This window comes from Scyliorhinus canicula, chromosome 21, assembly GCF_902713615.1.
Source record: "Scyliorhinus canicula chromosome 21, sScyCan1.1, whole genome shotgun sequence".
Taxonomy (NCBI): domain Eukaryota; kingdom Metazoa; phylum Chordata; class Chondrichthyes; order Carcharhiniformes; family Scyliorhinidae; genus Scyliorhinus; species Scyliorhinus canicula.
The window spans coordinates 22,041,877-22,063,275 of record NC_052166.1 but is presented as its reverse complement, the minus strand read 5'-3'; the positions used below and the strand labels follow the sequence as shown (position 1 = coordinate 22,063,275).

The window sequence follows — 21,399 nt, the reverse complement described above, 5'->3', positions numbered from 1 at the left end:
ACTTTGGGACAATGGCAGATTAAGGAGAGGACCCAGAGGCCACAATGCCTTGGGGCACAGTTGATGCTGCCATGTAGCTACATTTCTGTCTCCTGTCCTTGGCACATTTTGCCCGCGTTATGCAGTCAACCAATCAGAATTCAGGACCGGCTTGAAGAGCACCAAGCAAACATGAGAGGGGAAGCCAAATGGTCTGAAATGGAACGTGAACCCTGAGGCGATTGGTACAGTTCAAATGCCAGGGAGGTGCATCCAACATATATCAGTCGTGCAAGTATTACACTTGGGGAAAAACAGCCATCACCCTGCTGTGTCCATCTTTTCCTAACAGCCCACATCTCCATAAGCTGCTAGACCACTTTCCACCCAGGAAATCTGCAGAGAATGGAAATATTCCATCAAACCACAAGGCCCAAAGGCAATGTGCCAAATTCAGCTATCTGTTCCCTTTATTTTGAAGGGGAGAGAAAAGAGGCGAAGGTAAGTATTTCTTAGCACCATCTTAATTTATTTAATATAAGGATTGAGTGGGGGGGGGGGGGGGGGGGGAGGTGTCAGGGCAGGAATGGCCTCTGAACGTGGCAGGATTTGGGCTGCTAAAGGTGCCACCCGGTAACCATTGGCCCATTTCACTAGTGATTAAATCGTGGTCACGTGGTACAGAGGGTGGAGGGAGCTGCTGATTTGGCTCTGCTCCCTTCTCAAACAGGCGTATGGTGTGGCAGGCATTGGGTGGAGAAGCGAAGAAAGTCACAGAAAATCATGTTTTCGCCCTCGACCACAGGAGCAACGTATCCCGAAGTGACACCGTCAGCCAGTGTGAATGTGGATAATTGTCTGCCAATGTACAATAGCATCAGAGAGATGCAAGCAGAGTTTTGGGACGGTGATTTGGGGGCTTCTGCAATGTGTCAGTTTACCCGGTAACAATGAACCAATCACAATGCTACAACAACAAACTGGGGGCTGGAGAGCACGGGTGGTTTGAAAAGCCAACATTTATCAAGATATATTCTCATCTTTCGCTATCTCACAGGAAGTAACGAAACTACTGTCAATGAACCAGGAGGGAAGAGAGCACAGGTTTGGCTTTTTGCACAATGCTGGGGGAAAAGCACTTACAAAGTGTAAAAGTCCAGGCGGGTTTTAAGTGGACACTCTGGATTCCGGGGGGGGGGGGGGGGGGGGGGGGGGGGGGGGCTGTGGCTCAGTCATTTGAAATGAAACTAGACCAAATTTTTTTTTTTAAAGTACTAATTTTCCAAAGACGTGTTTTCTGAAAGGTTGCGTGAAGTGGAATGTACACATGGCATTTCTTTTGAGGCAGAACATGGGTGACCCACTCCATGTGAGGGAGGAGAGGCCAGCGGGGAAGTGTGCAAGGGCTGCTGTCTTGTGCCTACTCCTGGTGATCTGAAGAGCAGTGTTTTGGCAGAGGCCGGGTGACACGTTTCCAGCCCCTCCTGCAGCTGCAGCAGTGCAGTGTAAGGCAAATGCAAAACTGCTGAAGCCTGTGTTTAAAAACACACTCACTTTGGCAGAAACAAGATGAAATGCTATATCATGAGATTCAAAGCAGAACCATGTGTGCATTAAAGTGCTAAATGAGTCTGGGAGACTCTCTTCTGGAAACTTCTAGCAGATCTACTGATTGGGGGGGGGGAAACAAATGAGTGTTTTTATAAAGTCCTGAAATAATCCAAATATTCATTGACACACCATCTGACTCTTAAGTTCACAGTCTAAAAAACTATTGTACAATTTGGTTTACGAAACTGGATCTAAGGCCTCAATTTCACACACTCATCAATCGCTAATAGTATGGATGTGATAAGCAATGCCGATATGACAACCTTGCCACAAACACTCTTGTCCTCCCCAAAAAGTTGCGATATGAAATGGAGGAGGCTATTTGATTAGTGTAAAGAAAAACGTGGCAAGCAATAATAGGATTCAAAACAAATAAACCCAGGGCCATGCCAGGATGCAGCCTACCGAAGGCTGATACTCCATTCCACTAGGCCGCAGTGCTCTGAGCCCCAGATGTAGAGTTGCTCTCCCTGAATTCACACTCTTCATCCTGTAACACATTAAAAAAAAAGACTGAAACGCATTATGCTGAGAAGCCCATCTGCTGAACCTTCAGCACATCTTTGAGCAGTTGGCCTCATCATCAGTTTGGCCCAATTGCCATAGCAACAATATCAAGGCTCTTACTCAGCAAAGAACTTCAAGGCTAACCAGACACTCTGGAATGGAATTGTCAATGTTTCTATTCATTGGAGTGCAACCCGGGGCAATAATTCAGTTGGTCCCTCGCCAAGAAACTAAATAGCCTCGCAAAGTCCTTCTATCACAGGCAGGATTGGATTGGATTGGATTTGTTTATTGTCACGGGTACCGAGGTACAGTGAAAAGTATTTTTCTGCGAGCAGCTCAACAGATCATTAAGTACTTGGGAAGAAAAGGGAATAAAAGAAAATACATAACAGGGCAACACAAGATATACAATGTAACTACATAAGCATTGGCATTGGATGAAGCATACAGGGGTGTAGTGTTAATGAGGTCAGTCCATAAGAGGGTCATTTAGGAGTCTGGTGACAGTGGGGAAGAAGCTGTTTTTGAGTCTGTTTGTGCGTGTTCTCAGACTTCTGTATCTCCTGCCCGATGGAAGAAGTTGGAAGAGTGAGTAAGCCGGGTGGGAGGGATCTTTGATTACGCTGCCCGCTTTCCCCAGGCAGCGGGAGGTGTAGATGGAGTCAATGGATGGAAGGCAGGTTTGTGTGATGGACTGGGGGGTGTACACAACTCTCTGAAGTTTCTTGCGGTCCTGGGTGCAAGTTGCCATACCAGGCTGTGATGCAGCCCGATAGGATGCTTTCTATAGTGCATCTGTAAAGGTTGGTAAGGGTTAATGTGGACATGCTGAATTTCCTTTGTTTCCTGAGGAAGCATAGGCGCTGTTGTGCTTTCTTGGTGGTAGCGTCGACGTGGGTGGACCAGGACAGATTTTTGGAGATGTGCACCCTGAGGAATTTGAAACTGCTAACCATCTCCACCTTGGCCCAGTTGATGCTGACAGGGGTGTGTACAGTACTTGGCTTCCTGAAGTCGATGACCAGCTCTTTAGTTTTGCTGGCATTGAGGGAGAGATTGTTGTCGCTACACCACTCCACTAGGTTCTCTATCTCCTTCCTGTATTCTGACTCGTCATTATTTGAGATCCGGCCCACTATGGTCGTATCGTCAGCAAACTTGTAGATGGAGTTGGAACCAAGTTTTGCCACGCAGTCATGTGTGTACAGGGAGTAGAGTAGGGGGCTAAATACGCAGCCTTGCGGTGCCCTGGCATTGAGGACTATTGTGGAGGAGGTGTTGTTGTTTATTCTTACTGACTGTGGTCAGGAAGTGCCTCAACGAGTGAGAAGTGCACACCACGCCATATTGAAGAAGTTCCATTGGTGTGTAGTGCCTGAAACAGGCATTGTGTCCCTTATGTCCATGCGCAAAGGGCCACATTTATGCATGAGCTTGAGAGGATGTCGGTGGTCCTGGTAAATGTTTATGCTCCAAACTGGGGTGATGTAGATTTCATGAGGTGGGTGCTGGGGAAGATCCCTGAGCTCGACTGTGTGTGTGTGTGTGTGTGTGTGTGTGTGTGTGGGGGGGGGGGGTTTGTTGTACAAAGCACCGGTCGCAAGTGTGCGGACAAACTGAGTGAGTTTGGCATACTTTGGGCTGCATCGGAAGACGTGGCAGGGGTGCCGCTCTCCCCATTGCACTTTGCCTTGGCAATAGAGCCAGTGGCACTTAGGACATCGAGGGATTGGACAGAGGAGAGAGGGCAGCGAGCATAGTGTCTCGCTGAACATGGACAACCTACTGTTATACATTTCGGATCCATTGGGTGGTATTGGGGGCATTTAGGGGATTTTGGCCGGTTCTCTGGGTACAAGTTCAACATGGGAAAGAGCAAGGCTAGAGGTTTGGAGAGAAGATTAGAGGAGCTGCCGTTTAAGGTAGTGGTGGCGAGCTTTAAATACCTGGGCGACCAGATGACGCGGGATTGGGCGCAGTTGCACAAGTTAAATTTGAGCCGGCTGGTGGAGCAGATGAAGGGGGACTTTAAGAGGTGGGATGCTGAATATAATGAACTACTACTGGGAGGGGAACATCGGCATGGTTAGGAAATGGGTAGTGGGGGTGGGGTCAGCTTCTTGTAGGGGAACGAGCTTAAGGGCACTGTTAACAGTACCTCTGCCATTATCGCTGGCCAGACACTCCGTTAGGCCAATGGTGATGTTGGTCTTGAGGGCGTGGGGCAGTGGAGGCAGCATTTGGGACTGGAGGGTGCCTCGGTGTGGGCACCGATTTGTGACAACCATAGTTTTGCACTGGGGCAGCTGGATGCAAACTTTTGGGGGAGGCGAGAGGCAGGGTTCAAGCGATTCGGTGACCTATTTATATGGGCAGATTCGCAAAGTTGGAGGACCAGGTGGAGGCTGGGACGTGGGCTGAGGCCCTGCAGAGGGTGAATGCACCCTTGTCGTGTGCAAAGCTAAACCTCATTCAGTTTAATCTAATTCATAGGGCACATATGACGGTAGCCTGGATGAATAGCATTTTTGAGGGGGTCGAGGATAGGTGTGGGCGGTGCGTGGGGAGACCCGCAAATCACGTCCACTTGTTTTGGGCCCGAACAAAGCTAAAAGGGTTCTGGCAGGGGCTTGGGGGCGTAATGTCCGCTGGGGATGAAGGTAGTCCCTAGTCCAGAGGTTACAATGTATGGGGTGTTGGAAGACCCGGGAGTGAGGGAGGCTCTGTCTTGGCTTTTGCCTCCGATAGCCCGGAGACAGAGCTTGCTAGGATGGAGGGACTCGGAGCCACCGAAAGGGGTGTGGGTGAGTGACCTGGCAGAATTTGGGAGGCAGGAGAAGGTCAAGTTCATCCGGAAGGGGTTGGTGGAAGAGTTCGCTTGGAGGTGGAAGCCGCTGATATGGGCCAGGGTTTAGAGAACCCCAAAGTGTATCATTGAGTTCACCTGACCCACACCCTTTAATAGAGTATGGTATGGGGAGCACACGCCCCACTCGACAGGTGTGGTACAGCAGAAATGGAAAAGTATTTTTTAAAAAGCAAAACAATTCATTCTATGAACTCAAGTTAACCTCTTTTAAAACATAGTGAACATCTTAGCAACCATTAATTCAAATACAACCCCCAAAGAATACAACACTAAATAATGCTTAAGCTGTCTTTTTAACATCCATAAGACTTAAAAAACCTTTAAAACAGAAAGGCATCAGGCTTAACTTCACTACGGAGAACAGTTACCACGTTGAAATCAGCAAATGGACATTGATAAGCTTGCAGAGATTCACACACATCCTGCTGTGATTGCAGCTTCTCTAAAACTAAAATGAAACCAAACCCACCCTGCGTCAAAAAGCCTAAAGCGAAAGTAAAAAGCTGACAGACAGCCCAGCTCCACCCACTCTCTGACATCACTGCAGTAATAAACACCCATTTCTTAAAGGTACTCTCACTACAGATATTTATATACACACCCATTTCTTAAAGGTACTCTCACATGACACCGTTCATTGACTTCTTTAAGGGAGGATTGAGGGGTCAGCAAGGGAATGAGGGAGGTGGCGGGAGGGAAGGTGGTTAAAATGGGGAAGCAGGCTGGGAAAAGGAGGCGATCATGGGGAGCAGTGGTGAGTATTGGTTATTGATAATGTTGTACGATTTTTCTTCTGCTTTGGTTTGTTTTTATGAAAATGCCCAAATAAAATGTTTGAAAAAGAATGATGATACTGAATGGCTGAGCAGGCTTGACGGGCCGAATGGCCTACTCCTGTTCCTATTGACCTGGTTAGGATGTTGGGTGAAGTTTGGAGACGGGGAATATGGATAATTGGCAGGTATTCTAATTGTCAGAATGTGACTAGTGGTATTTATTCCTCAAGGATCTATGTTGGGGCCTCAAATATTTATCGAATGACTCGGACAGTGGGATAGAAAGCCACAAAGCCTAATTTGTCAATGACACAAAAATAGGCAACATTGTGAGCAACATAGACATAATCATAGAATTCCTAGAGTGCAGAAAGAGGCCATTTGACCCATCAAGTGTACCGACCCTCTGAAAGAGAACCCTACCCAGGCCCATTCCCCTATCCAAACCTAATCTGCACATCATTGTGGAGACTTAGGGGCAATCGATCATGGTCAATCCACCTAAACTGCACATCTTTGGACTGTGGGAGGAAACCGGAGCACCCGGAGGAAACCCACGGGGACAGTCACCCAAGGCCTGAATCGAAATTCGGGTCCCAGACGCTCTGAGGCTGCAGTGCTAACCACTTTGCCACCTCTATGGCAGTGTAAAATTTACAAAGAAATATTGATAGATTATGTAAATTGCCAAAACTGTGGCAAATGGATTTGAATATGAGCCATGCACCTTGGATCAAAAAAGGATCAAAAAAGGATTGAACAGGGCATTCCCTAAATGGTGAAAAGCCAGAAGTGGAGGTCCAAAGTAACTCAGGAGTCCACAGTAACCACACTTCTAAGCACTTTCAGATGTCTGCTGGTTGTGAAAGGTGCTATATAAATGCAAATGTTTCTTCAATTTACAAGGTGAGATTACATAAATTAATTGGCAGCACAGTGGTTAGCACTGTTGCCTCACAACTCCAGGGTCCGGGGTTCAATTCTAGCCTCGGGTCACTGTCTGTTTGGAGTTTGTACTTTCTCCCGGTATCTGCGTGGGTTTCCTCTGGGTGCTCCGGTTTTCTCGCACATCCAAAGATGTGCAGGTTAGGTGGATTGGCCATGATGATTTGCCCCTTAGTGTCCAAAAGGTTAGGTGGGGTTACTGGGTTACAGGGACAGGGTGGAGGCATGGGCTCCAGTAGGGTGTTCTTTCCAAGGGCCGGTGCAGTCTCGATGGGTCGAATGGCCTTCTTCTGCACTGCAAATTCTATGATTCTATGAAAACGGCATCCTATGGAATTTGGACAGTTAGAGTGATGTGATCAAACTTTTTACGATATCAAGGGGAAGACAAAACTATTTCTACTGGGTGGGGAGTCTGGGGGACAGGTTCTGTTAATAACAGCAAGCTCTTTCAGAAGTGAAATTAGGAAAGGCTTTCACAGAAAGGGCTGTAGAAGTTAAGAAACGTCTTCCACAAATGGTAGTCAATGCTAGATTCATTATTAACTTTAAAATGTCCGTATCTGGTCTGTCCTGCATGTGATTCCAGACCCATAGCAATGTGGTTAACTCTGGCCTAGCAGTTCAAGGGCAATTAGGGATGGGCAATAAATGCAGGCTACACACCTGAACAAATAAAATGTGCCAGATTTTTGAATGGTCCACCCCAGTGTCCTTCAAATGTATCTCCTTTCAAGTATATATTCAATTTCCTTTGAAAGTTACTATTAAATCTCCTTTTAGGCAATGCATTCCAGCTCGCTACAACTCGTTGTGTAATCGGCTTGACATCTTTGCTATCGGATGCTGCGGAGAAATTGGAACAATACTCCAGCTGAAGCCAAGAGTAAAAGTATTTATAAAAGTGATTTGGAAAGATTTAGCATAATCCCCCTGGCTTTAGTACTGCATACCTCTATTTCTGGAGCCAATAATCCTGCTGGCTGTAACAGCATTCTCAACATTTCCTGCCACTTGCAAAGGTTTGCTCACTATTTCCCCAGGTCTTTCTGTTCCTGCACCCCCTTTAAAACTTCATTCATTTCCACATTTCACATTTCTCCTACCAAAATGAATCACTTCACACTTCTCGGTGTCAAATTTTAATTTGCTCATTTCACCATTGTCTACTTCCTCCTGAAATCTGTTGCTCTCCTCCTCGCAGCTGCCTACATTTCCGCTTTGTGTCACCTGCAATCGTGCCCCTGCATATGCAAGAAGCCCGGGTCATAAATATACGACAAAAAGAGCAGCGGTCGCAATGCTGACCCACTGTGTACTTCCTTGTAAATTATAAAACAACTGTGCACCGATACTCGTCGATTCCTGTCTCTTGGCTAATTTGCATGCGGGCAGCCACTGCTGCTTTAGTCCCAATGACTTTAATATCTTGACACCCTCAACCAACAACAATCTCTCAACGTCAGCCGTGAAAGATCCAACCGTCTGAGGATCCAAAGCCCCTCTGATATGCTTGTATTTGGGAGGTTGGATAACTCAGTTGGCTGGCTTGTGATGTGGAGCGATCCCAACAACGCGGTTTCAATTCTCGTACCGGCTGAGGTGACCATGATCTTGTCCCTCTCGCCTGAGGCATGGTGACCCCCTCAGGTGCAATCATCGCCAGTCAGCTCTCTCTTTCTCTCACTCTCTCGCAAAAGGGTGAGCAGCCGATGGTCCTCTGGTGACTTGCATTTTCATTCATTTACCCTTTCATTGCCCTGTGAGTCTATGTCCTACACTGGGTTTCCACCTCCTCTTTATTTCGTTTAGCCCTTTCTTTGATCATCTGGGTGAAATATCCATACTCAGCAACAACCTGCATTAATGCTTCACCTTTAACATTGCGGACCGATAGAAGTCAGAGAGTGGTGGTGGATGGCAAATATTCAGCCTGGAGCCCAGTTACCAGTGGCGTACCGCAGGGATCAGTTCTGGGTCCTCTGCTGTTTGTGATTTTCATTAATGACTTGGATGAGGGAGTTGAAGGGTGGGTCAGTAAATTTGCAGACGATACGAAGATTGGTGGAGTTGTGGATAGCGAGGAGGGCTGTTGTCGGCTGCAAAGAGACATAGATAGGATGCAGAGCTGGGCTGAGAAGTGGCAGATGGAGTTTAACCCTGAAAAGTGTGAGGCTGTCCATTTTGGAAGGACAAATATGAAGGCGGAATACAGGGTTAACGGTAGGGTTCTTGGCAATGTGGAGGAGCAGAGAGATCTCGGGGTCTATGTTCATAGATCTTGGAAAGTTGCCACTCAAGTGGATAGAGCTGTGAAGAAGGCCTATGGTGTGCTAGCGTTCATTAGCAGAGGGACTGAATTTAAGAGCCGTGAGGTGATGATGCAGCTGTACAAAACCTTGGTACGGCCACATTTAGAACGTAGAACGTTACAGCGCGGTACAGGCCCTTCGGCCCTCGATGTTGCGCCGTCCTGTGAAACCCCTCTAAAGTCCCTCTACACTATTCCCTTATCGTCCATATGTCTATCCAATGACCATTTGAATGCGTTTAGTGTTGGCGAGTCCACTACTGTTGCAGACAGGGCACTCCATGCCCTTACTACTCTCTGAGTAAAGAACCTACCTCTGACATCTGTCCTATCTTTATCTCCCCTCAATTTACAGCTATGTCCCCTTGTGCTGGACATCACTATCCGAGGAAAAAGGATCTCAATGTCCACCCTATCTAATCCTCTGATCATCTTGTATGCCTCAATTAAGTCACCTCTTAACCTTCTTCTCTCTAACAAAAACAGCCTCAAGTCCTTTATCCTTTCCTCATAAGATCTTCCCTCCATACCAGGCAACATTCTTGTAAATCTCCTCTGAACCCTTTCCAATGCTTCCACATCCTTCCTATAATGTGGCGACCAGAACTGCACGCAATACTCCAAATGCGGCCGCACCAGAGTTTTGTACAACTGCAACATGACCTCATGGCTCCAAAACGCAATTCCTCTACCAATAAAAGCTAACACACCATACGCCTTCTTAACAACCCTCTCAACCTGGGTGGCAACTTTCAGGGATCTATGTACATGGACACCGAGATCTCTCTGCTCGTCCACACTACCAAGAATCTTATCATTAGCCCAGTACTCTGTCTTCCTGTTATTCCTTCCAAAATGAATCACCTCACACTTTCCTGCATTAAACTCCATTTGCCACCTGTCAGCCCAGCTCTGCAGCTCATCTATATCGCTCTGTAACTTGTAACATCCTTCTGCACTTGGGTGTACTGTGTGCAGTTCTGGTCGCCTCAAAGCGGACACAAGGCGTTTCACAGGAGCACTATTAAGCAAAATCCAACAGTGAGTCATGCAAGGATTTATTGGAGCAGGTGATCAAAGGTTTAGACAAAGAGGTTGGTTTTAAGGAGCACCGTGAAGTAGGAGTGGTAGAGAGACGGAGAGGTTTGGAGGGGGAATTCCAGAGCTCAGGGTTTGGTGGCTGAAGCAAGACCATCAATGATGGAATTCTTAAAACCAGGGATGCGCTAGAGGCTAGAGAATGAGGAGGAGCTCAGAGATCTCCCACAGTTTTAGAATTGGAGGATCCCAGTATCCCTTTCGCTTGCTTCCTCTTCCCCAACTGCTCCGATTTGGATTTTTTTTTTTTTAAAAGTCACTTGAATCACTGGAACAATGGGAGGGGTTTAACATCTTTTCTCTGGAAAACAGCACTCCTTCAATTCCTCATTGAAGCATCAGTCGAGATTACCTGCCAAAATGTTGTTGTTGGGTTTGAACGCATAACTTTCTGACTCAGCGGCAGAAGTGCTACCAACTGATTCAATAGAGAGCCCAATTCTTTCATCCCCAATTAAGGGGCAATTTAGCATGGCCAATTCACCTACCCTTTTGGGTTATTGGAGGGGAGAAAGTGCAAACTCCAGACTGACAGTGAACCAGGGCTGGGATTGAACCCGGGTCCTCAGCGCCATGAGGCAGCAGTGCTTGCTGCCGTGCCGCTCAAAAGTAAAGATTGTTGAGAGTTTGGCTGACTTGCTTTTACGCATCGGAGATTCTTAAACTTTATTGTGCCTCCGTCAAGCTCAACAGGCCACTGAGAACTTGGATGATTAATTACCGGTCATGCTCCGTTTTCTTTCTTTCATATTTCAAGAGACTGTTTTAGTTCAGACAACCTACTCTTAACAAAAATATTGATTTAGGTATTTTCTTCTTAAACGGATCTCTCCGACCATTAAGTGACGGATCATTTTGGCAGATCGCTAGGCTTGCAGCAGTATTGTATTGTATTGTGTTTACGATGTTGGGTAGATTCAGAGCAACTATTTCCCCTTGTGACAGAAATGAACAGGGGATTGGGCGGGGGTGAAATCAAGAATTACTTTTTCACACAAAATGCAGTATTGAAATCTAGAACTTTCCCACCTAAGAGGTGAGAGACAATGGAATTTTCAAGACTAAGATAGAGAGGTTCTGGCTAGAAAATGGTATCAATGGACACTAAGAATAAGCTGTCAGTCTGTAATCTGAGTGTATTATTTACTGCAGTTGTTTTGAAGCCAGGGAGTGAGTGCTGTTTGTGCAGCCACTGTAAACAGTAAGAATGGCAACAACAGAACCAGAGATGAATACATTCAAGATACACGGTTAGTTTCATCAGTGTCTTTGGGAGAGGAGTAGACAGAGAACATACAGTGCAGAAGGGGGCCATTCGGCCCATCGAGTCTGCACCGACCCACTTAAGCCCTCACTTCCATCCTATCCCTGTAACCCAATAACCCCTTCTAACCTTTTTGGTCACTAAGGACAATTTATCATGGCCAATCCACCGGACCTGCACATCTTTGGACTGTGGGACGAAACCGGAGCACCCGGAGGAAACCCAAGCAGACACGGGGAGAACGTGCAGGCTCTGCACAGACAGTAAACCAGTGTGGAATCAAATGGAACCCTGCGCTGAGAACTTCCGGTGGCGGCGATGACGTAGGAAGCTGCACATTTGGGGGCTCCCGATTCAAACTGACTTTTCGGCTCTTTTTAGAGCCCAAAACGGAATTTTTTTGACGTCTCCTGGTGGGAGAAGGTGTGATGATCGACTTTCTCCACATTTCATGACTCGAACTCGGAGTGGAAAGGGGGGAAAAACGGCAGCAGCTCCCCAGAAAAAACGGGGGAAGGAATCCAAGGTGGCGGCCGGCGGAGCACCAGAGGAGTGGAAGCAGTGGGCCCAGGAGCAGCAAGCTGCTCTCCTGCGCTGTTTTGCAGATTTTAAGGCTGAGGTGCTGAGCTCTCTGCAGGAAACGAATAAAAAGCTTTCGGAGATTTAGACGACCCAGGGTGCTGCCATCCAGGCGTTGCAGGCGCAGGCCGCTGAACGAGAGGAGGAGGCCGTGGTCCTCGTGAGTAAGGTGGAGGGGCACGAGGCACTCCATAAGAAGTGGCAAGACCGCTTCGAGGAGCTTGATCACCGCATGAGGTGGAAGAATCTGAGGATCTTGGGCCTTGCAGAGGGGCTGGAGGGGTCGGATCTGACAACCTACGTGGCCACGATGCTGAACTCGCTAGTGGGGGCAGGATCTTTCCATCTGCCCCTGGAGCTGGAGGGAGCCCACAGAGTACTGGCCAGGAGGCCTAAGGAGAACGAACCCCCGCATGCGGTGCTGGTGAGGTTCCACCGGTTCAGTGATCGGGAGTGTGTGCTGCGCTGGGCCAAGAGGGTGAAGAGCAGCAATTGGGAGAATGGGGTAGTACGGATCTACCAGGATTTTAGTGCGGAGGTGGCTAAGCGACGGTCCGGGTTTAATCGGACGAAGGAGGTGCTCTATAAGAAGAAAATAAAGTTTGGAATGTTGCAGCCTGCGCGCTTGTGGGTAACTTATTTGGAGCGGCATTATTATTTTGATTCCCCGGAGGACGCGTGGGCCTTCGTGCGGACGGAGAAGCTGGACTCGAACTAGGGGTTGGGGCCTTAACTGGTTCCTCCCCGCACTGGAACGGTGCCTTGAGGAGTGACAGGATGGAGGATGATCCCACTCTGGGAGGGGTCGGGATTTTGGCGGGAGTTTCCGGGGTCAGCAGAAGTTAGCTGGCCCACGGAAGTACAATGGAGTACGGTTCGCGGCTGGGAGGGTTCCTAGCCTGGGGGGGGAGGGGAGGGGGGAAAGGGGAATACCGAGTTGCTGCTGGCAGGGTCAGGAAGGAGCTGGTGTGGGCCGGGGGGACAGAGGTGAGGTGTTGTCGCTGTGGGGACTGGGTGGGGCGGGGGGTGCTGGCCTGGGGCGGGCAGTCGACGGGCTATGGCTAGCCGACGGGGGAGGGGGGCGGGATGCCCTCTGATCCGGTTGGTCACCTGGAATGCGAGAGGGTTGAATGGGCCGGTGAAGCGGTCTAGGGTACTTGCTCATCTGAGGGGGCTAAAGGCAGATGTGGCAATGTTTCAGGAGACCCACCTGAAGGTGGCGGACCAGGTCCGTCTGAGGAAGGGGTGGGTGGGGTAGGTTTTCCACTCCGGGTTCGATGTGAAGAACCGGGGAGTGGCGATTCTAGTGGGGAAAAATGTGTCGTTTGAGGCATCTGAAGTGGTGGCGGATAAGGGGGGTAGGTATGTTATGGTAAGGGGCAGGCGACAGGGAGAGAAGACGGTACTTGCTAGTGTGTATGCCCCAAATTGGGATGATGCGGGCTTTATGAGGCGTATGCTGGGACGTGTCCCGGATCTAGAGGCGGGAGGTCTGATTATGGGGGGGCCTTCAATACGGTGTTGGATCCTTCACTGGATCGGTCCAGTTCAAGGACGGGTAGGAGGCCGGCGGCGGCCAAGGTGCTGAGGGGGTTTATGGACCAGATGGGAGGGGTGGACCCATGGAGGTTTTTGAGGCCGAGGGCACGGGAGTACTCTTTCTTCTCCCATGTACATAGAGTTAATTCTTGGATAGACTTCTTCATAGTGAGTAGGGGACTGATTCCGAGAGTGGAGGAGGCCGAATATTCGGCCATTGCAATCTCCGACCAGGCTCCGCATTGGATGGAGTTGGAGATGGGGGAGGTGCGGGACCAGCGCCCGTTGTGGCGGTTGGATGTGGGGTTGTTGGCGGAGGAGGAGGTGTGCAGGAGGGTCCGGGCAAGTATTGAGGGGTACCTCGAGGTGAATGATACGGGGGAGGTCCGGGTGGGGATGGTCTGGGGAGCCCTGAAGGCAGTGATTCGTGGGGAGCTGATATCCATCCGGGCACACAGGGAGAGGAGCGAGAGGGATAGACTGGTGGGGAAGATGCTGGAGGTACGCGGAGGCACCAGAGGAGGGATTGTTGGGGGAGAGGCGCAGCCTACAGGCTAAATTTGATTTGTTGACCACTAGAAAGGCGGAGGCACAGTGGAGGAAGGCACAAGGGGCAGTGTATGAACATGGTGAAAAGGCGAGTAGGATGCTGGCTCATCAGCTCCGCAAGCGGGATGTAGCTAGGGAAATTGCTGGAGTGAGAGATAAGAGTGGGAATGTGGTGCGGAAGGGGGTAGAGGTGAATGAGGTCTTCAAGGACTTTTACGGGGAACTGTACCGGTCGGAGCCAACGGTGGAGAGGAGGGGAATGGAGAGTTTTCTCGCCGGGCTACCTTTCCCGAAGGTGCAGGAAGAGCAGGTGGAGGGGCTGGGGGCGCCGATTGAGCTGGAGGAGCTGGTTAAGGGGATCGGGCAGATGCAGTCAGGGAAGGCGCCGGGGCCGGATGGGTTCCCGGTGGAGTTTTATAAAAGTTTGTGGACCTAGTGGGCCCCTTGCTGGTGCGGATACTTAATGAGGCGTGGGAAGGGGGGACTTTGCCGCCGGCGATGTCGCGGGTGCTGATTTCTTTAATCTTAAAGAGGGACAAGGACCCCCAGCAGTGTGGTTCATACAGGCCCATATCTCTCCTTAATGTGGATGCCAAGGGGCTGGCAAAGATCCTGGCCACCAGGATAGAGGACTGTGTGCAGGGGTTGTACACGAGGACCAGACAGGTTTTGTTAAGGGAAGGCAGCTGAACACGAATGTGCGGAGATTGTTGAATGTCATCATGATGCCGGCGATTGAGGGGGAGGCAGAGATAGTGGTGGCGCTGGATGCGGAGAAGGCCTTCGTTAGAGTGGAGTGGGGGTACTTATGGGAGGTGTTGGGGAGGTTTGGATTTGGTGAAGGGTTTATTAGATGGGTGAGGCTGCTATATGAGGCCCCGATGGCGTGTGTGGCCACGAATGGGAGGAGGTCGGAGTACTTCCGGCTTTATCGAGGGACCAGGCAGGGTTGCCCCCGTCCCCCTTGTTGTTTGCATTGGCAATCGAACCTTTGGCGATGGCGTTGAGGGAGTCAGGGAGGTGGAGGGGTTTTGTGCGGGGTGGGGAGGAACATAGGGTGTCGTTGTATGCCGATGACCTGCTACTGTATGTGGCGGACCCGGTGGGAGGGATGCCGGGGGTGATGGAGCTGCTAGCTGAGTTTGGGACCTTTTCAGGCTATAAACTATATCTAGGCAAGAGTGAGGTGTTTGTGGTGCACCCTGGAGACCAGGAGGAAGGAATTGGTAGGCTCCCGCTTAGGAGGGCAGGGGAGAGTTTTAGGTACCTGGGGGTGCAAGTGGCCAGGGACTGGGGGACTCTTCACAAGCATAACTTCACCAGGCTTGTGGATCAGATGGAGGAGGAGTTCAAGAGGTGGGACATGCTGCCACTGTCGTTGGCGGGGAGGGTGCAGTCCGTCAAAATGACGGTGCTTCCGAGGTTCTTGTTCCTCTTTCAGTGCCTGCCCATCTTTATCCCCAGGGCCTTCTTTAGGAGGGTGACTAGCAGTATTTTGAGCTTTGTGTGGGCACATGGGACTCCGAGAGTGAAGAGGGTTTTCCTGGAGCGAGGGAGGAGGGATAGAGGCGGGCTGGCGCTGCCCAACCTTTTGGGGTACTATTGGGCGGCCAATGTGTCAATGGTGCGTAAATGGGTGATTGGGGGGGGGGCGTGAAAAAGAATGGAGATGGCGTCTTGTAGAGGTACGAGCCTGGGTGCCCTGGTAACGGCGCCATTGCCGCTCTCTCCTAAGAGGTATACCACGAGCCCGGTGGTGGCGGCGACCCTAAGAATCTGGGGACAGTGGAGACGGCATAGGGGGGAAACAGGGGGCTCGATGGAGGCTCCACTGGGTGGCAATCATCGGTTCATCCCGGGGAGCACTCATGGGGAATTTAGGGGGTGGCAAAGGGTGGGCATCAGTAAATTGAGGGACCTGTTTATTGGTGGGAGGTTTGTGGGCCTGGAGGAACTGGAAGATAAATTTGGGCTCCCCAAGGAAACATGTTCAGATACGTGCAGGTAAAAGCGTTTGCTAGGCGACAGGTGGAGGAATTTCCTTTGCTGCCCTCACGGGGGGCGATGGACAGAGTGCTTTCGGAGGTGTGGATCGGAGAGGGGAAGGTGTCTGACATCTATAAGGTAATGCAGGAGGTGGAGGAGTCGTCAGTGGAGGAGCTGAAGGCTAAATGGGAGGGGGAACTAGGGGAGCAGATAGAGGCTGGGACTTGGGCGGATGCCTTGGAGAGGGTCAACTCTTCCTCTTCATGTGCGAGGCTTAGTCTCATCCAATTTAAGGTGCTGCATCGGGCCCATATGTCTGTGACTCGGATGAGTAGGTTCTTTGGGGGTGAGGACAGGTGCACCAGGTGTTCGGGGAGTCCAGCGAATCATGCCCATATGTTCTGGGCATGCCCGGCACTGGAAGAATTCTGGAAGGGGGTGGCGGGGACGGTGTCGGGGGTGGTTGGATCCAGGGTCAAACCAGGTTGGGGACTCGCGATTCCGGAGTTGCGGCGGAGCCGGGAGTGCAGGAGGCGAAAGAGGCCGGTGTCCTGGCCTTTGTGTCCCTAGTAGCCCGGCGGAGGATCTTGATGCAGTGGAAAGATGCGAGGCCCCCAAGTGTGGAGACCTGGATCAGTAACATGGCGGGATTTATAAAATTGGAGAGGGTCAAATTTGCCCTGAGAGGATCAGTACAAGGGTTCTATAAACGATGGCAGCCTTTTCTGGAACTTCTGGCTCAAAGATAGGTATCTTGGTCAATGGCAGCAGCAGCAACCCGGGGGGTGGGGGTGTTCTTTATTAGTGTTTCTATTTTTTCTATGGTTATTTAACTTAATATTGTGTTACTTTAAGTTGTTGTTAATATGTTTTGTTGTTCATTGAGGATGGGCGAATGTTTATGACTGTTATCATTATTGTTGGTATTTTATTGCGGTTCGTTGTTATATAAATACAAAATTTTTCAATAAAAATTATTATTTTTTTAAAAATGGAACCCTGGTGCTGTGAAGCCACTTGTGCTACTGTGCTGCCATATAGGTAGCTCTTAATGGGCTAGGCTCTCCCACCTTCCTCGTTCAGACACCAATGGGATCAACTGTGTGTTTCCAGCACTCCCAGTCCCTCTCACCAATACTCTAAAGCCCTCTTACACTGTTAGAGATTTCATCTTCATTCTGCTCACTGGCGACACCATCGTAGTCATCCCTCTCATTGTCGAAAGCATCTTCCTCATAGTCAGTCTGGTAGTCGGATTCATCTGTGGAAGACAGTACAAAGATGCTACATTATAGACAGAGCACTGGCAACCTGCAGTCAGACTAGTATCTGCAGTGTGCTGCTTTTTCACACACTGGCTGTAAATCCCAAAGCCAATTCATAGTGGTGAAAATGTAGCACTCACGAGTTTCATGTCATTGCCAAAAGATATGACTCACAATACTGTGCAATTCACAGATTGGCCTTGACAGCAGGTGTGAGAATTTGCAGGCTAGCTTTAAAAGAAATATAAAACATTCTTTAATTGACAGAAGAACCCCCCCCTTTTTTTTGTGTCAATTTCCTCGCCTCTGCAACCAAAGGTACCGACTCTTGCTAGCTTCGGTTTCCATGGATACCTACAGCCTTGATGTGCCTGTAATAAGTTGTCATTCTTCATGAGGGAGCCTTGGCACCAAGCATGCCAAGCTATTTGGCAATGGGAGTCATCACAGCTGAGTCTTGCTGGTCAAACATGCTTTTCCTCAGCACTTCAAATGCCATCACTTCTCCCCCCTGTACCACCGCTTTCAAAGCCTCCCAAAACATGGAGGGTGAGACCTCCACGTTCTGATTGAACTCCATGTCCTCCTTGATGACCAAAATGATCTTTCCGCAAAATACTTCACCTGCCAGTCACGGCGAAGCCATTCTCCACCAGAGTCCCTGAGACTGACCGACTCTCAAACTAATATCCATCAAATGTGACATGTGGTCTCATACCACAATCACACCATACCCGCTGTGGTTAGACTCGGACAGTTTCTGCCAAAGCCACACATGAGGAGCAGCGGTGACAGCGAGATAGCCAGGAGCTGTTTAGGTCTGGAACTGGGCCGCCCACTGTCAGCCACAGCTCCTGGGGAGGAGGAGCGGAAAAACAAAATGGCAACACATAATGTTTCTGTAATCTGTTCCACCACTTATCAAACTGGCAACAGCAATTCACAAGAACTTTCAGAACAAAAGGGCCAAGGACAAAGGGAAAAGGGACAGGGCCAGCGTTAGACAGAGATAGAGGAAAAAATGTGCTGGAAAATCTGAGTGACAGGGAGAAAGTAGGAACTCTCAATCAACCTTTCTCCTTCTGTGGTCACCCACTCCCACGATATAGAAATTCCATAAACCCCCCACCCCACCCTCCAAGTAAAACAACACAAATATTTTTTTCTGTGTAAAAATTAGTTATACAGTTAAATATATGTTTGTTATTTTTATTTTATTTCAGCAACTAAATGGGACCGCATTTTGTGTTTGAAAATACAGTGCCACTGTCCACAAAGCTGCTGGATTAGACAGCACACTGGGAAACAGTCTCCTTTGCCCAGGACAGTGTGCAAAGCGTCGATTGTCTTTTGGGCAAAGCCTTCACCGCCCAAGGCATTGCTGCCTCTGTCCTTGACACAGAATGTGGAGGGTCTGTGGGGACTCTATTATAGACAATGTTTAATATATTCCAGATGCCCCGTGACTACAGCACCTGCCCGCTGCTCAACAGGCCCCTGCACGCCTCTGCGTCATGTCACATAATGATGGATGTTAACTATTGTCGTCCAAAACGCCCCCTCCCTCCCCCTTCCCTTTATTTCTATTTAAGCTTGGGTGTTTTTTCCCCCCCACAGAATATCAGATTTCTTGCAATGCAGAGCATCTCAAAATGAACATTTCACCAAGTGCCATTCTTTTGTCTTCTCCCCATAATCCTGTATTTTTAAATAATCATCTCATTCCTTCCTGAATGCCTCGATTGAACCTGCCTCCACCACAATTCTCAGGCAGTGCATTCCAAACCCTACCCACACGCTGTGAGAAAATGTTTTTTCTCATGTCACTTTTGCTTCTTTGGACAATTATTTTAAATCCGGTCCCTTCACGACTGGGAACAGTTTCCCCCTATCTCCTCTTTCCAGATCCCTCATTAATTTGAAAACTTCTATCAAATCTCCTCTCAGACTTCACTTCAAGGAAAAGAGTCCAAACTTCTCCAATACCTCTTCGTAACTGAAGTTTTTCACCCCCCGGAACCATTCGCGTAAACCTTTTCTGCACTCTCTCTAGATCGATTCATAGTTAAAACTGCTTTGTGACATTTTAATTCAAGATGTGGAGCTGCCGGCGTTGGACTGGGGTGAGCACAGTAAGAAGTCTACAACACCAGGTTAAAGTCCAACATGTTTGTTTCAAACACTAGCTTTCGGAGCACTGCTCCTTCCTCAGGTGAATGGAAGGAGCTTCTTCACCTGAGGAAGGAGCAGTGCTCCGAAAGCTAGTGTCTGAAACAAACATGTTGGACTTTAACCTGGTGTTGTAAGACTTCTTACGGTTTTAATTCAAGCCCATTGTCACCATTTCATTTTAATCCTCTCCACAGCCAGTGAGATGTTGTTGGTGATGTGACTTTCCTGTGACACCATTTCCCCCTCTCTACACCTGACACAAGAACCAGGAGGCCACAGGCAGCCAACCAGGAGGCCACAGGCAGCCAACCAGGAGGCCACAGGCAGCCAACCAGGAGGCCACAGGCAGCCAACACGGAGGCCACAGGCAGCCAACACGGAGGCCACAGGCAGCCAACACGGAGGCCACAGGCAGCCAACACGGAGGCCACAGACAGCGAACACGGAGGAGGGGGCGGGGATCGAGGTGGTCGTCCTCCCCGTGTGTGCGTGGGTTTCCTCCGGGTGCTCCGGTTTCCTCCCACAGTCCAAAGATGTGCGGGTTAGGTGGATTGGCCATGCTAAATTGCCCGTAGTGTCCTAATAAATGTAAGGTTAAGGGGGGGTTGTTGGGTTACGGGTATAGGGTGGATACGTGGGTTTGAGTAGGGTGATCATGGCTCGGCACAGCATCGAGGGCCGAAGGGCCTGTTCTGTGCTGTACTGTTCTATGTTCTATGGTCGCACACAGTCGGCTGGATCCCACCTTGTAGCTCAGCTTCAGTGGCACATTGTGGATTTAAGCCCAGTCTGAAGAGGCAGTGCTAGCGCCGGGGCGAGGCAAATGGATCCTGAGAGTGGAGCTTTTGCAAGCGGTGTGGGGGTGGTGACCGCTCCCTCTAACTCGCCTTTACCCCCACCCCCATTGCAAGCTTTCTCAAAACCTGTTCACGGTCCCCAAGTGGCGGTGGGTGCCGGCTTGAGAACACATCTGACAGATGCACAGAGGGGGACACGGACAGGCAGAGTGGGCAAGAAAGAGAATTGAAGAGCAGAGACAGAACAGAGAACTTGACTGTGGACGGATGATCAAAACTGGGAAACAATTCATCCACTGAAACACTTGTCAGGAAAAGGAATGTTCCTTTTTAAATTAAAATTCTCCTCACTTCAGTGAATTGTGTTCCGCCTATTGGAAGCACAGAGAAGGGGGGAGCTGGGCGAACAATGGGGTGGGGTGGGGGGGGGGTTGGGGGATAACATTGCCGGGAGCGGTGTTAACAAGGAAAGGAAATGAAGGTACATGAAACGAGATGGCGTAAGGGAAAGATTGCACTGCATCACATTAAGCTTTCAAGCGCTGATGCACTGCGCGAAGCACCCATTACTCACCATCCACAGCTAACATTTTTGCAGGCTCGATTCTGGACACGATTTCAGCCAAGTCAGTGAAGGAGGTGTTTGGACATGTAACCTATGGAAAGGGAACACTGACATTATACAAGGCAGGTGGGAAAGAGTAAGGTTTTTTTTTTGCACAGTGTTGATAAAATGGCAGTAAAATAAATAGAACTTTCTGTGGAAACGCAGAAAGCCGGTTATGGTCTAAGAGAAACTTCACGGGAGCAGTCACAGCCTAATCGTTAACCCCTCCCTTTGACTGACTTGAGCTGTGTATCGTCAGTGTTTTAGTGAATTCCCAACCATGTTTTTCTTTTTCCTCTCATGTCACAAGAGTCTCACAAATCAACAACAACTTGCATTTATACAAAACCACTAACCGAGCATTACTATCCAGGGATGGCACCATGGTGGCGCACTGGTTAATACGGCTGTCTTACGGTGCTGAGGACTTGGGTTCAATCCGAGCCCCGGGCCACTGTCCGTGTGGAGTTTGCATATTCTCCCCGTGTCTGCGTGGGTCTCACCCCACAACTCATAGATGTGCAGGATAGGTGGATTGGCCA

General features: G+C 49.4%; 1 protein-coding gene across 4 annotated transcripts in view; it reads right to left on the bottom strand.

Annotated features, from left to right (window-relative positions):
- Positions 1-1,236: 1,236 nt before the first annotated feature.
- Positions 1,237-21,399, bottom strand: part of pnpla7b (patatin-like phospholipase domain containing 7b) — a 371,155-nt gene continuing 350,992 nt past the window's right edge. For 3 of the 4 annotated variants that reach the window (XM_038782642.1, XM_038782645.1, XM_038782644.1), the window contains 3 exons: positions 20,825-20,906; positions 17,171-17,277; positions 1,237-2,080 (listed from right to left, as the gene is read on the bottom strand). In XM_038782642.1, the coding sequence (XP_038638570.1) occupies positions 2,018-2,080; positions 17,171-17,277; positions 20,825-20,906 (252 nt within the window). In that variant the 3' untranslated portion in view covers positions 1,237-2,017. The remainder of the gene's footprint in view (positions 2,081-17,170; positions 17,278-20,824; positions 20,907-21,399) is intronic. The other variant, XM_038782643.1, reaches the window with a different exon arrangement.